The 15,216-nt window shown below is 34.0% G+C and overlaps 1 protein-coding gene across 5 annotated transcripts; it reads right to left on the minus strand.

Annotated features, from left to right (window-relative positions):
- Positions 1-10,325: 10,325 nt before the first annotated feature.
- LOC107629636 (protein SET DOMAIN GROUP 41-like) lies at positions 10,326-13,695 on the minus strand. 5 transcript variants are annotated; one of them, XR_015902341.1, is made up of 6 exons: positions 13,122-13,695; positions 12,735-12,847; positions 12,443-12,541; positions 11,298-11,371; positions 11,089-11,223; positions 10,326-10,769 (listed from the first exon to the last, which is right to left on the minus strand). XR_015902341.1 is itself a non-coding variant. In XM_016332479.3 (5 exons), the coding sequence occupies exons 2-5, from the start codon at positions 12,780-12,782 to the stop codon at positions 10,703-10,705; spliced, it is 288 nt and encodes a 95-aa protein (XP_016187965.1). In that variant the 5' UTR covers positions 12,783-12,844; positions 13,122-13,695; the 3' UTR covers positions 10,326-10,702. The 5 variants fall into 5 exon arrangements, 4 of the variants coding, with proteins under 4 accessions (XP_016187965.1, XP_016187958.1, XP_016187981.1 ...); XM_016332479.3 differs by lacking the exon at positions 11,089-11,223 and having other exon boundaries at positions 12,735-12,844; XM_016332472.3 differs by lacking the exon at positions 11,089-11,223.
- Between the last annotated feature and the right edge of the window lie 1,521 nt (positions 13,696-15,216).

The following is a 15,216-nucleotide window of genomic DNA, read 5'->3' on the forward strand; positions in this document are numbered from 1 at the left end:
GGTATCTCTTTCAATAATGCTCTGGCTCATATTTGTGAACATGTTTCTTTGATTGATGGCATCACCCCTACTCACAGAGCCTTGGGTTATGAACGTGCTCAGTTGCACTGTATAGTAAATCATGTCATCCTTCCTCAGAGTGGTTCATATTAAAGGGTATCTTACACTAACACTCTTGTTTTGTATGCTCTTCTCACAAAAACAGAAATATCTTTTGCTTATTTAATGGTTAGATATATGTTTGATTCTATTCGAAGTGAGAAAGATAAAGCCCTTCCTTATGGCATGTTCTTAACTTGTATTTTTGAACATTTTAGTGTTGATTTGTCCAATGAGTCATATGAAAATAGATACTCATTTCTAAAAGGAGGTGGTTCAGTGAAATAGCAGAAAAAGAGACCCACTCACTCTGAAAGGGTGGTTCTAGATGATGATGATGATGAATCCGCTCCTGAGAATTCTCCCCCACCTTCTACTGAGGGTACCTCAGTCTCAACTGGACAAAAATCTACTTTGTTTGGGGTTGTCAAGGACGTGATCCAAGAATTTGTCTCACAGTCAAACCATATGATTTCTATGAGCAAAGAACAAAGGAAGCTAGTAAGCAAGCATGAGAACTTCCTTAGAAAATCAAGAAATAGAGTGGCTGTCTTCATGAAGTTTATTGATAATCTCCAAGAGGATGAAAATGCTGCCACTGATGCTGAAGAAAAAGCTGATTCTGAGGAGGATAGTTCAGATGCGTAGATTGGTCTCATGTTGCTGCTGCCTTCTATCTACTTTTGTGTCATGAAACTGCTATTGTTTATTTTGAACTACTCTATGTTGTGTTTCGAATGACTGTAAACTTCTAACTACTACTGCATTTATTTTCAATTAATTTGATGTTTGAACTTTGCATTAAAACTTTCTTGCAGGTTTTAAGGTGCAGTTTTTTACTTGGTCTCGAGTATTTTCCACCCTTGATGACAAAAGGGGGAGTAGTAGTAGCTATGATATTGGAAATTGATGAATTTAATATGACATATTTGCTGCTGTCATGTGATTTCTAAAATGGTTCCGGTGACAATTTTTTGTGAATTAAATCTGATATTTGCTACTGTCATGTATATATGCTACTGTGATAATTGTTTGTTTTGTGAATTGATCTTGAAAGCTTGACGTTGCTGTGATCAGGCTGTGCTCATCTAACTTGACTTTACTTTACAAGTATTGTTACTTTGTCATGTCTCTGTTAGTTACAGTTTATGAAATGAATATTTGAGATATGTTTGTTCAGTATTGGGCTGATTTTTTTCGCTGGCTGTGTAAAATTCCTTAGTCAAGTTGAATTGTGTATTGCACTTTATTGGGTTCTCTTTAAGAATAATAAACAGGAAGGAAGAGAAGAGCACAAATCTAGGGGGAGCAACCTTTTTAAAGGAAAGGAGGAGCAACACAAGATCAAAGGAAAGTCATTTAACTTTATTAAATTTCAATTCCTTTTGATCATTGTTTCAACTATGTTTGTCATCAAGGGGGAGATTGTTGAGTTAAGAAATTAACTAACATAATTGATAATGACAAACATTAAATTTATTGGGCCAACTACCTAATTAGTTTTGATGATTTGTGTTTTAAGTGATGCAGGCTAATATTCAATAATGCAGCAGCCCAATTAAATGGAACAGAAATCTGAAGCTTTCATAGTGTGTTACACTTATAAACAAAGCCCAATCAAATTATAACAAAGAAAGCAAACGGGCCAAATAGACAAAGCCAACCCAAGTCCGAATTAATCCCTCATGCCAATCCCTCCAAAGTGCTTCCACCAAAAGCAACGTTCCTTTTTTCATTTTCAGTCAGAACTTAGAGGAAAGAGAGAGAAATCTTCGTTCTTCAAATATTCACCAAAGAAGAAAGAAAGAGAAGGATTAAGCAAGAAAGGTTGAAGTCTAATCACTCACATCAAACCACATCAAGCTAAGTAAGAGGCTAAAGGTGATTCATTTTCTTTTACATGCATCTTACTTTCTTTCCTCCTTCTCCAACTCTCTGCTACTTCATTTTGAGATATGAAAAGAGTGATTTCTGAGACACACTGCTGTGAATCAAAGGCTAAGATTGTTTCTTGGAGACCAAGTAGTATCTCAAGGGTTCAGATGTGGGATCGTCATTGAAAACTTTTTTCTTCTTTGCTGCCCTGAAGCTTTTGATCAAGTAAGAGAAAGTCAGATTCAAATTTCTAATTTGGGGATTAACTGAAAAAAGTGATATGGCAAGTTGGTAGCACACAACTCAAGGAGTTGACTTGGAAGAGAGCATCTTAACAACATGCAAGGAGATACAAAAGACAATTTTTCATTATTCTGAAGCTAAGGAGATAGAACCAGGTTTTGAGGTTTATGTTCTGAGAAGAGCTCTCTGAAGAAGTTCATCAACTTGGACAGTGTTTCCTAATCAAAGGAGCATTCTGCCAGAATGAGAAACTAAATTAGAGGCAAGCAAATCTAGTTCAATCACATAGCTAAGAGGCTGTTGAAGCATTAATCTCCTTCATGTTTTACAAATTGTAATTTCTTTTTAATGTTTATCTTTCTGTAATTTCTTGAGGTAAAAGGCTGAATGAGAGAGTTCTTGAAAGAGCCTAAGAGTGGAAAGAGGCAGAGAGAAACACTTGAATGAAAAGTCTAGAGTGATTTCAGATTTCTTTAGGTTGGTGTTGTGTCTTGTATCTTGTACCAGTAAGGTACTCCTTTCTTAGTTGGGTGAGCACTAAGAGTGAAGAGTTAGGTATTAGCATAACCAAGTCAAGTTAGGTTAGAACTTGAGAGTGAAAGGATTGTGTCAATCCTGTGGAATTGGTGTATGTAATACTTTAACAATAGCGGAAATTCCACCACTGTTGTGGTGGAGACTGAATGTAGGTTGCATTGCACAAGGCAACTGAACCAGGATACATGATGGTATCAGCTTCTCTCTTCCCTTCTCTGTTCTGTTTTCTGATATTCATGAGACAAAATGAAATTGTCTCATAAATGTTCCGCTGCTGAGTTCAAACAGATTCAGACTAAAAGTTTATTTTAAAAGGGTTACATCCTTAAAGTAAAAGAAGGTCATAGATTCAACCCCCCTTTCTCTAAGCCTTCTACAACCTTCAAGTTCTTATTACAAAATTTTGGAGATTACAATGCAAATAATGGGTTCGTACAAGTTCTTTACCGCACTCTCTATCTACTTTTCTATGTTAGCGTTATCTATTTATCTATATTAGCCTTGTTGTGTTTATATCAAAAGGTAATCCTCGAACTTTGCGAGTGCTTGTCATAGAATTTTTGAGAAATAATTCCGTGAAAAGACAGGGTGTTACACAACTTCCAAAGTTGGCGCCCAGCGCCAAGTGGAGTCCCTTTCATGGATGCCCAGCGCCCAAACCCGGTGCCTAACTTCAAGTGATTTTCACTTTTCAGGGATCCAAATTTCATCCAAGTTAGGCGCCAATGACTCAAGCCCAGCGCCAAGCCCATGACTCTCTTCTAGAAAGCTCTAAATTAGCCTAAAGATTTAAGAATGATTTGTTGATGATTAACTTCTTCTAGAAAGATAAGATTTAGTTTTAGTTTAGATTTAAATTGTTGTTTTAGTTATCTTATCCTTCCAAAGATAAGATTAGATTTGGTTTTTGAAATTAAATTTTAGGATAGAATTTAGGATATAAATAAGTGAACGATGGTTCACAGAAGAGGGCATCTAGGATCCCTGGATCCTGATCATTAATTGGAATTCATCCTGTATCTCATTCATTAGTTTATCTTTCTTCTTTATCATGAGTAACTAAACCTCCTTTGTCAAAGGTTAGGAGCTCTGTTTGAATTTTCATGAATTGGTAATGTGATTGTTTCTTTTGTTTTGATTTATGCATTGATACTTATTCAAGATTGAGTCTTGTTCTTCATCTTTAATCGTTAGAAGTATTGAAAAATATTCTAATTCTGTCTTGGATTTTGTTATTACTTTGAAAAATTTAATAGCAGAATTAGCTTGAAGCACTTTCTCATAATTTTTCAACCTGATTAAGAATAATATTTTGAAAGTTGTGCGGCGTTAAATCGGGATTGTGCTTAAACTCTTTTCTTAATTAGTTGGCCAAAGAATTGGCGATTAAATAAGTTAAAGAAAAACTAAATTGACAAGGAATTAAAATTTGATTATATATAATTTGTCATGAAAATATCTTGCATGAATCAAAGTAAAAAAGCATGAAGATTCTCTTTTTTAAAAGTAAACATCTCGAAGCCTTTAACATTTTTTATTTATTGTTTCTTTTCTCAAATTCACAAGTATTCATTCATTTACGCCAAACACTCTTCTTTATTACTGTCCTTTGTTAGTTTAAGATTCACATTCTTTCTCTTTCCAAGATTCCATTAATCTAATTGAAAAGATTCAATCAAGAGTTGCTTGCTCAATCCTTTTAACCCTCACAAGAATAATATCTACTCACCGGTGGTATTATTTAAAAGCAATTTGGTGCACTTACCACAAGATTCAAATGTATCAAGTTTTTGGCTCATCAACTTCTACTACAACAACAATAAGAAAGTAGTTGTCATTCTAGTCTCTCCCAACTATAACTACCAATTATTGTCCATGGTCATCCTTCAAGTGATGCCAATACACACTTATAATTGGCCTGCAACCTATCATAAATCATTAATTCGCTGTATCTAGACATATATATACATTTTCATAAACCTTGACTGCTGTGTCAAAGAAGACCCATTAACCTTAACGATCATAGTAGATCATGAATTTTTTTATCTATCCTAATTTTTGCACAGTATTCTCTAATCTTGGCATACTTCAAAATTATTTTTGCATGTACTTCTTCTATCGTTTTCCTCCTTGTCCAACAAACCTTCACAGCATAGATATTAGCCATGCATTTATCTTGGATAGTGTGGATAACCATTCTTAGCTTCATTTCTTTCCCTTACTAATTTTGTTGGCAATCTGTTTTGAAATCCAAATGCTTGCTACAAGTCTTCCACCATAATTCCTTCCATAAGTGTGCCTCTCCTTCAAAGTCTTGAGCCCAAAACAGTCAAACCCACCAACAACTTTACTTGCAAATGTCGTCTACATGCACTTTCTACCTGTTCCCTTACATCTCACCCTACACCTCACTTTATCGAATGTTCCTTCCATTCAACAATGTAAACTCCTTAATAGTCCTATTCATCTTTGTCTCGTTCTATTTAGGGTACCATCTCCTCTTTATCATGTCATGAGAACCACCATCATAGCTTTTAATTCATTTAGTTTTATAACTTGAAGAAATGTCTCCAACTTCTTCATTAACGTCATCATCAGCTTTTTCGTCGTGCAGTTCCTTTTAGTCTACAATGTTTCGAACAATGTTAAGGCCTTTGAAATTATCGTCATCAACACAATGTGGGACTTTAGTGTTATGTAGGCTAAATTACTAACACCTTAATAACATCTATCCATCTACTTAGTGAGATAGTTGACCGGCTACAATTTCTCTCAAAAGGTGTTAAGTGAGGGGGAAAAAAAAGCGGAAATCATGGTGGGATTAATGGTGATCGAACTATTTGTTGCACCGTCTTTGCACAATGTTGTCCTATAATTTTGGTAATATTCTAGATAAAATTTCTACCAAAAATATTCGAATGGAAATTATAGTGTCAAGCTAATATATTGGGTTGGTTGAAGAGTTGATGAAGTTACTTGGCAGAAAAAGGGGGAGCAAAAGGGAAAAGCCCTAGTGTTGAATAGTAGACTATTCCATATGACTACTTCAATGTCAACTTGACACATGTCAGTCTAGTTTGGTCGATTGCATCAAATTTAAAAAAGAGAGGGAGAGTAGTCCCTCATCTCATGATTCTTCATTCTCCTTCAGATGCAAAAGCAAAAAGCATTGTCTCATCAACTCATGATCATGCCTATCACCTTATATACTTCACTTCCAAGAACCAGGCATTACTGTAATTCTACCATTTATATATATAACACCAACATGATAAGTAGATATCGCTTAGTTCATTCAACTGAATTATTCAACATTATTATTTGTGTTCTTTTAGCCACCGTAAAATCTTTCTAGGCTTGTAATTTTGTGCTTTTCTTTTTTCTTTTTTTTTTAAAAAAATACTATAGATTAAAATATGAAAGTAGTATTATGAATAAATCATCTCTAAATTATTAACAGAGAAGGTTACACAAATTGTCTTACATTATCTGACACACTCATAATGCGCTAACTCTTCATCTTATGTCGTGGCTATCGAAATTTTAGTTTCGTTTAAAACAATAGGAGTTAATAAATATTAAAATTGACTTGATATTATGTTATGAAATCGTCTTTTCAAAAATTCGATAATGACATACATAAAATACTTTTGTAACTATAAAACATGTTGGTCAATTATAGCCAGGGACGGAGCCTGGAAGAGCTAAAAGGGGCAATAGTCCTCCCAAACTTCAATTTTCTTTTATAAATTGTATATAAATTTTATTTTAGCCTTTTATAAATTGTAAAATTAATTTTTAGTCTTTTCCTAAAACTAAACCTAGCTCTGTCCCTGATTATATTCGGATAAATTTTCAATGCCGCCTCTTAATTATAATTCATTCCATCTCTTAACTGAAGTCAAAATTGTCATGAATGAATTAAGGAAAAAAATGAAATAATTTTCTTTAGGTCAAAGACGTAAATCCTCGAATATATGAAAAATACTAAATTAGAAACTAACTGCAAATTTGTAGTCCGTCTAAGTTCACCTTTCGATAAATAAAAAGCTGGCTATAAAACCTGCTATGTATGGATGTTGCCTAGGGGTGGGAATGGGTATGGTAGGGGTAGGGTTTGGATCCAACTCTAATCTTATCTGCGGGTTGAGATTTTTATATAAACTCAACTCTACTCTACTTGCGGGTTGAGAATATTCCAATCATAACCCTACTCGCTCTTAACTCGTGGGTACCCGACTTTACATGCGGGTTACAAAAAATATACAACATTATTATATAATTTGATGATAATTTAAAATAGAACTGATTTTTATATAAAAAAAAATATTAAATTATCAATTAATGATTTTCTTTTAGTGATAAGGATCTTTTGCATTTAGTGAGAGGTTTTTGATTCAACATCCACTTAAAACATATTTTTATATAAGTATATAATATAAACATATATAGAATGCAGGTTGGTCGGATAGGGTTGAGACTCAATCCGCACCCTACCCGACTCGCACGAGAACCCTACCGCACCCGACCCTACCCACTGCGGATCGAGTTGACAACCCTACTCAATCGGATGGGTCGAATTGGGTACCCGCGGATAGGGTACATATTGCCACCCCTAATATTGCCTCCTAAGAATCGAATTTGGAATATAATACTTAAACAACTAACTCAAATAACTACGACTTAGTTAAGTAAGTTGAAATTCGCATAGTCATTTAAAATGCAAGAAAAGTTTTAATCAAATTAATTCCTAAAATATTTTTTTTTAAATTTGTCTCAGAAAAATTTGTTTAATCAAATTTATCTTTTAAAGATTTTAAATTAATTATGTTAATTTTTTTGTTACTTTTTCTATTGATGATGTCAAAATTTACTAATGTGACATTTAAGTGACACTTTAATACATATACCTAAGAATCTTAATTAATTATTAACATAATAAGTTTATAAAACTAGATCAAATTAAAATTTAATTGAGATAAGAACTTAAGGTATTAAAATCCTTTAATTTAGACTTGATTTGATCTAATTTTATAGATTAATCATGTTAATAGTAAATTAAAACTATTATATATGTGTTATGATGTTACTTAATGTACCACATCATCAAACTCTAATGCTATTAATAACAAAAGTAACGAAAAAATTAATAAGACTAATTTAAAATTATTAAATAATAAATTTAATAAAAAATTATTTTAAAAATTAATTTAAAAAATAATTAATCTTTTAAAAATTAATTTGACCATCTACTCTTTAATTTATTGCTTGTGTCGTGTCAATACACCTTGTGTTCGGTAGCCAGTTAATGGCACCCTGTTTGCCAAAAGTGCAAATCAGACAAAAGACGATGAAAAGGGTTAGAAAAGAAGAAAAAGTTTTACTGCATTGTGTTTGTTGTTGGCGACAGCATCATATTTACTACTATTTGGAATTCCCTTTATTTATTTATTTTTAATTGCAGGCTGTTAATTTGTCTTATTTACTATTCTTGCACAAGGCATGAATGATTTGTGAAGTACCGATATGTTGGGATTTGAATCCCAAGTTAGCCCTTAATTAATGTGTGGAAAAAGAGTAGGGTGGCACATTTATCACCCTCACATAACATATGTGGTAAATTATTCAAATCAACCACTCAATCACTCATCATCAGCTCACACATCACATAACATGTTATTCTTACTTTATGTTTCGTCGTGCAAGATATTAGTTATGCTTGCAAAATACAAATTTCAAACTTTTCAAAATCACTTACAAATAAAAAAATAAATTATATTATATTTCTTGTACTTTAAAATTACGTTTTCAGAATTATTGTATTCATCATATCTAACACAGAAATATCCGAATAAAAGGAACACAGACATAAATAAAATATTGGTATTTCAGATAACTTTTAAGGCTGGTATTCACTAAATTATCATATATGTTAGAATCAATAGACACATCATGCTCACTAGCGTTCCAACAATCACTACTTAAAAAAAAAAAATAGATTTATATATAATAAAAGTTCAAATTGATTTATAAATAATTCTAAATCGGATATTTTTGTCTTGAACAAATTTTTATAAATTTAAAAGTCTTCCGGACGAATTAATTCCTTCATAATAAGATGAACTTTTTACAATAACATTTTTTGGAATTTTATTGTTTGATAATAAAATTTGTTAAATATTTATTTATTAAGTATGTTTATTAAAAGTTTTATTAAAAATAGTAAAACAAACAATTGTCAAATATTTTTTGAAATTTTTTAAATAATAAAAATTTACTAGCTAGGGTTCAAAAGTACCGTAAAGCATTTTTTTATGACTTAAATAACCTAAAAAAAAACAAGAAAAACAAAGAAACTGTTTAAATAGAGAGACAGTCTCGTTTAAGACTACTCTTAAACTCTTCCCAAGGAAAAGGAAGCTCTACTTGATGAAATTGTAACTTCATCGCCACCTTTGCTATGGTGTCTGCCTCTATGTTTGCATCTTTCATAATCAAACGAAGTCAACACGCTAGCTAATTTCAATGTATGATATCCCTTATTTTGAGTACCAACGGATCAATAAACCCAAAACCATCTTGGTAATTAGTAACAAGATTAAACGCTTCCACACAATCCGTCTCACAAATAACATCTCGTTGACCCACATCCCAGGCTAAGAGATATCATTTCCAAATAGTAAACAATAATTCTCCTTGAAGAATACTATTACTCCCAATCATTCCCAAACACCTCCTTTGCCAACTCCCATTACAATCTCTAATAATGCAAGCAAAACCAACACTATTACCAGAACCAGGATAACTAGCATCACAATTAATTTTGAAAGTACCAATAGATAGAGAATTCCAAGAACCACTTAGAATAGAAGGGATGGACATATGTTGTGATTCAAAAATACTCCTAAGCACTTTTTTCTAAAGCTAATGCCAGACAAATCACTTTTTCCAGAGGCCAGGTCTCATGAGGATTAAAGATGTCATCACTACAAGAAAACAAGCTTTTTGCTACGCTTTTAAAGCATGGCGAAAAGTAAAAAAAAAACCATAGCGATAGCTTTTCGCCATGCTTTTTGAGCTACTGGTACGCTTTTGAAAGGGTCACATCTGCAAGGGTGTCGGTTGCTCTATCGCTACGCTTTTGATGACCTATCGTCACGCTTTATTTTTTGCCACACTTTTAAAGATCGTCACGCTTTAAAAGCGCGGCAATATGTATCAGATATGGCTACGCTTTTAAAGCATACCAGTAGCAAGATATGGCTACGCTTTAAAAGCATGCCAATAGAGAGACATATGGCTACGCTTTTAAAACATGCCAATAGCGAGACATAGGGCTATGCTTTTAAAGCGTGCCAATAGCGTGAGATACAACTACACTTTTAAAACGTGGCAATAACGAAAGATATGGCTACACTTTTAAAGCGGCGTTGTTGATGATTGTTGTACAATATGACTACACTTTTAAAGCGTGGCAAAAAGTTTGTTCAATAACCTATTCTTTTTTAATCTTCGTAATAAAAGCTTACAAAATTCATAGATAATTTTAAAATTTTGACAATGACCAATAATTTTAAATTAACCAATCCAACATACATAAACTTGTCACCAAAAAAAGTGTTTGATCACATGACAGTATAAAAAAATACCGAAAATCAAAATCATAACAACTACACATGTATTTCTAATACATGAATTACAATTCTAACAACTTTGCCATGCTATCTAACAATAATTTTGATCAACCTCCTCGCATATGTGCACCCAACTCACCAAACTAATCATCAGCCTCCACTATGTCCTCAGATAGACGTACAGCATCCAGCTTCTGCTTCAGGATTTCAATGGCATTTAACAACAACTGAGAAGCTTTTATGGATCTAGTAGTTTTCACAGTGAATATAAAAGCTATCTTGTTTTGCATTGATTTCTACAAGGCCAGGCTTCCCTATTGCTTTAGCTTTCTTGATAACCTCATCATCATAGGTGTATGCCTTAGCATCAACCACCATAACCTGTTAAATACTAGAAGCTTGGTTACAATAAACACCTTGATACAATTGTATCATATCGGTGCAAAGTTTGGAATTTTATGATATGGAATGAGAAAGAAGGATTCACCATAAAAATCAAACTGAGCTTACAAATGGGTATGAAGAGCCATATATTAACAATTCAAAGACATGACATTTTGTGCTTGATACAATCAGTAAGATGGCACACTTACAATCATGGGTCATATCCTTAATCACTTAATCCAGACATTAGCATCTTATATATTGTTTTTAAAACCTGTGGTTCATTATGCAATTGCTTGCTTAGAAACTGACTCACCCTGATGCAAAGTAATGGAAGCAGAAAAATAATGTAAAGCAATTGAGACTTTCATCTATTGCTTCTGTTCATCTTTGAATGACAATGGTGCAGAAGTGGGATCTACCTTCTCAACATACTCTTGTTGTCCACAAGCTAAAACAGTAACTAAAGGTCATTTTTTTTATGATGAGACATTAAGAATTGAAAATAGCAAAAGAAATACAAACCTCATAATTTTTTGAAAGACCCTTGCTTTTATTGTCATCTTATAATCATCACGAAAATGGTTTGCCCAAGTAAGCTACATAAACTAATATAGTTGGATAAGAAGTCAAACTCCATATATTTATTTCAGAAAATGCAGGCTTATCAATTCTTTAGATGGATAATATGACCAGAATCCTTAAGAAATTGTAGTACCTGCCATTGCAGAATCATTCCCCTTTCAAATTTTTTTTTGAATTCCACATATGATTCTTTCTATACAAACTAAAGGAAAACCAAGTTCCAACCTTTGTTGTCTTTAGAGGGTGATAAATATTACTTTAAAGTACTATATATTTTTCTTTGCATAAGAAGAAATCCAAAATCAAACTTTTTCTAAAATTAAGACAAATGCTGCTAATAATGATGTAATATCACAAGTGATACTTGGAATTAGGGAAACTAGTTCTTTCAGAAAGCTACTCTGGTCTGGGTGAACTTCCTTTACATCACTTCCAAAAGGTATAAAGTATAAACCCAGTTTTCAACTCTTCTTTCTAATGATATTATTTTTATTCAATATGAAGAAAATAATCTTGGTCTTTTATTGTACTTGGCTGAGAATAAGAAACAATACCAAACATATTAAAACAAACTCAGACATGAGGAAAATACTTATCTAAAACTCCATTATAAAGCAGATATTTGAAATTCTTTTTTGTCATAGATAGGCATGCAGACAGTAAAAACAATCTGTAATTGGTGTAATGATTTCTTTAATAAGGAGCTCAAAAATCATAATTCTCTATGACAAATATTTTTTACTCCACACAGGATAAATGGTAAGGTTTCTTCCTTTTAAATTCCAAAAAAAAAAAATTGACAATAGAATGATATTTTTGCACAAACATACATAGCTGACTTTGAGATAAGATAGACATAACATGAACAAGTAAAATATCGTCAACTGAATCATTCAGTATTCTTCTTACTGTCTCTGAGAAGATTGTAGTTGGAGCTAAAATCACAACCGAAAATAGAAATTTTCTTAGATGTTGGAAAAATTGCAGATTGTGATGGCTACATCCTAGGAAGAGAAATCACTAATCTTGGTGATACCATGACTGAGCTAAATACAGTAAAAAAATAAATTCCAAAGACTACTTACTTGCAATGCATGATCAACATATGTGAAGGGCACAACACTACATCGCTCATAACAGTAGATAAACCTGTACTTAGACCATAGATCCAATTGCCGCATTGCCTACAAATGTAACATGCAAAATCAAAAGTTTTGAAATGATCAATACAATTTAGACAAGCTTTATAATGCCGAAACCATCATCAACCAAACTGATAGTTACATGAATTACATTCTTCAACTTCATAACGAGAATTCATATCACGATCTTTGAACTCAACAATACAATACATAGATCAATAAAAATGAAGCATACCTTAGATTGCAAGAGGTCAGTATATGCTATGGTAATCTCTTGTCCCATTTTGATTCTCTTGATATTCCTTACAATCAATCTCGGTCCATAGCCTTGCTTTTGCTTCTCTTCTTCTAATGCAAAAAAGTAACCCCAATTCACTACCATAGTATTCATCAAACAGTGGCAACAAAAAATCAACTAGTAATAAATATAAAGCTAGATTTTGTATTTCTTTTTTAAAATTAAAATAAAAATACAAATTTATGAAGATCTTTCTGAAAATAATTACTGATAGTACAAATCCACTATCTATCTTAAAAAACAGCACAATTCCTATCTCATCAAAGCATAGACGCAAAAAGACAGAATTGAAGAAACTTATTATAGAGATAGTAGATGAAGTACTTGTGAATCAGGAGAATCTCAAAAGAAAGATGGAGCTATTTGACGCTTGGATTCCAGCAAAGAAGAAGGAGGGGGAGGAGAGAAGATGAAGCGGTAGCAAGCATTAGGGGAGCAGTTGTGGTTGATTAGAGAGAACGCCAAACCATAAAGCGCGATTCCCAGTGCGCGCCCTTCCTTATCCTACACTTCCATGGCGTTCATTAGCACCATGCACAGCGCAACTCCGTCTCCTCCAAAATGGCATCGTCTGGCTCCGGCTCCCCTCGCAACTCTGTAATTGCAGCGCCAGAAGGTTAGGGGTTTGCAATGACAGAAGAGAACGGCGGCAATGGAGCATCAACAGAGGATTTGCAATAGAGAGTGAACGTCGAGGAGGGAAGTTTGCCAGAGGGAGTCATCACTTAAGGAGGGTTAGGGGTTTAATGCATACAGGGGAGACGAAATGAGTAGTGACGGTGGGAGTGCTGGAAGAGGGAGCGCCGATGGAGGCATTGCGACAGAGGAGAGAGGGCGAGCGCTGGCAATGAGAGTGTTTGTTAGGGTTCTTCGAAGATTTTAAGGCCATTGTTTTGAAGGAGGGTGTGTTTTGAAGAAAAAAAAAGTGTAGGGCTCCTTTTTGTGTGTATGTATGATGTAACTCTGATCTCATTGTTTCGAAGATGAAAAACCTAAATTTTTTAACCTTGTGGCTACGCTTTTAAAGCGTGTCGAAAGAGTTAGAGGAAACGGGCACCCTTTAAAAAGGTCACGATAACGAAACTTTTTCGCCGTGCCTGTTGTTCTCTATTACTACGCTTCTGAAGCGTGGCAAAAAAAGAATTGTGGACAAATCATGAAGCAATCGCCACCCTCATAAAAGTGTGGCCATTGACCCCTTTCGCCACTCTTTTGAAGCGTAGCAAAAAAAATGTGGTCAAATCTCTAATCAATCGCCACCCTCATAAAAGGATGGTCATTGATCCCTTTTGGCCATGCTTTTAAAGTCTAGCAAGAAAAAAGCGTGGACAAAGGCCTTTTTTCTTGTAGTGCATTATTCCTTGCTCGCATATCCACTAAAGTCCCAAAAAGAACCTGAACGGATGCTCTTTGCTATAATACAAGAACCTGTGCTTCAAATCCAGAGGATGACAAGAAATATCCAACCTATGCCATACAAGCTGAGCTTTTGGACAATCTCGAGTACAATGTACAACCTATTCTTGGCTAGAAAGGCATCTTGGGCACCTATCCAATGATGACATCCTTCTTCTGAAGCAAAAACTTGCAATCGGAAGAGCCTCCTTAAGACATAGCCAAGCCAAATATGTGTGCTTTTTCAGAACAAACTAGCGTCAAAGCCAAAGGCAATTCTCCCGCTCGTTCCAACCAAATAGCTACTTACACAACTATAAGTAACCGTTGCGTGAGTCATAGACTTTGGCAGTAGATCCTGACCAATACCAATCCACTTCCGGACCTACTTGCACATCTGGATTGTAAGAAAGAATATTACCTTTCAGATTTTTAGATAATGGAGAATAAAGAGTATCTAAATACCACCTACCAACCGACCAGATATCCTGTATCCAGAGGTTTAAATCAGAAATATGAACATAATCCATCTCATTAGATAACTGTCCTTCTCTCGTCCAGCTAGAAAACCAAAAATTCTTGTTCAAATTCCTAATACACCAAGCAAACCCATCCTTCAACACTTCCCAAGCCTTGCAAAGACTCTTCCAAATGGGAGAGCCCTCGTTCTTAGGACAACCAAAACGGTCATATTGAAATGATTAGTATTTGGCATCCAACAATTGGAACCATAACTTGTTTGGCTGACGGAAAATAGTTCAAACTAGCTTCCCAAGAAGAGCAATACTCACATAATAAGGATCTCTAATCCCCAAACCTCCATTTTTTTGGAGTAACCAGTACCTTCCAACTAACAAGATTCAATCCTCTTCCATCAATTTGTCCTTTCCAAAAAAAAATTCTCATCATAGACTCTAGTTTACTAATGATCCCTTTGAAAAAAATAGACACCTGCATCTGCTACGTGAAAATAGTGGCTGCAATAGAATTAACTAAGCAGAGTATACCTGTCCGATTGAGTAAA

This window comes from Arachis ipaensis, chromosome B1 (genome assembly GCF_059453495.1).
Source record: "Arachis ipaensis isolate K30076 ecotype BB chromosome B1, ASM5945349v1, whole genome shotgun sequence".
In the NCBI taxonomy this organism is placed as follows: domain Eukaryota; kingdom Viridiplantae; phylum Streptophyta; class Magnoliopsida; order Fabales; family Fabaceae; genus Arachis; species Arachis ipaensis.

Bases quoted from the DNA above. Each gene is read 5' to 3' on its own strand.
- LOC107629636 (XM_016332479.3), bottom strand. From the start codon at position 12,782: ATGGGACAAGAGATTACCATAGCATATACTGACCTCTTGCAATCTAAG. The intron at 11,372-12,442 runs GTAAGTAGTCTT...TAGTTTATGTAG, and splicing joins ATGTTGATCATGCATTGCAA to CTTACTTGGGCAAACCATTT. The intron at 10,770-11,297 runs GTTTGTATTTCT...AGTATTTAACAG, and splicing joins GTCTTTCAAAAAATTATGAG to GTTATGGTGGTTGATGCTAA.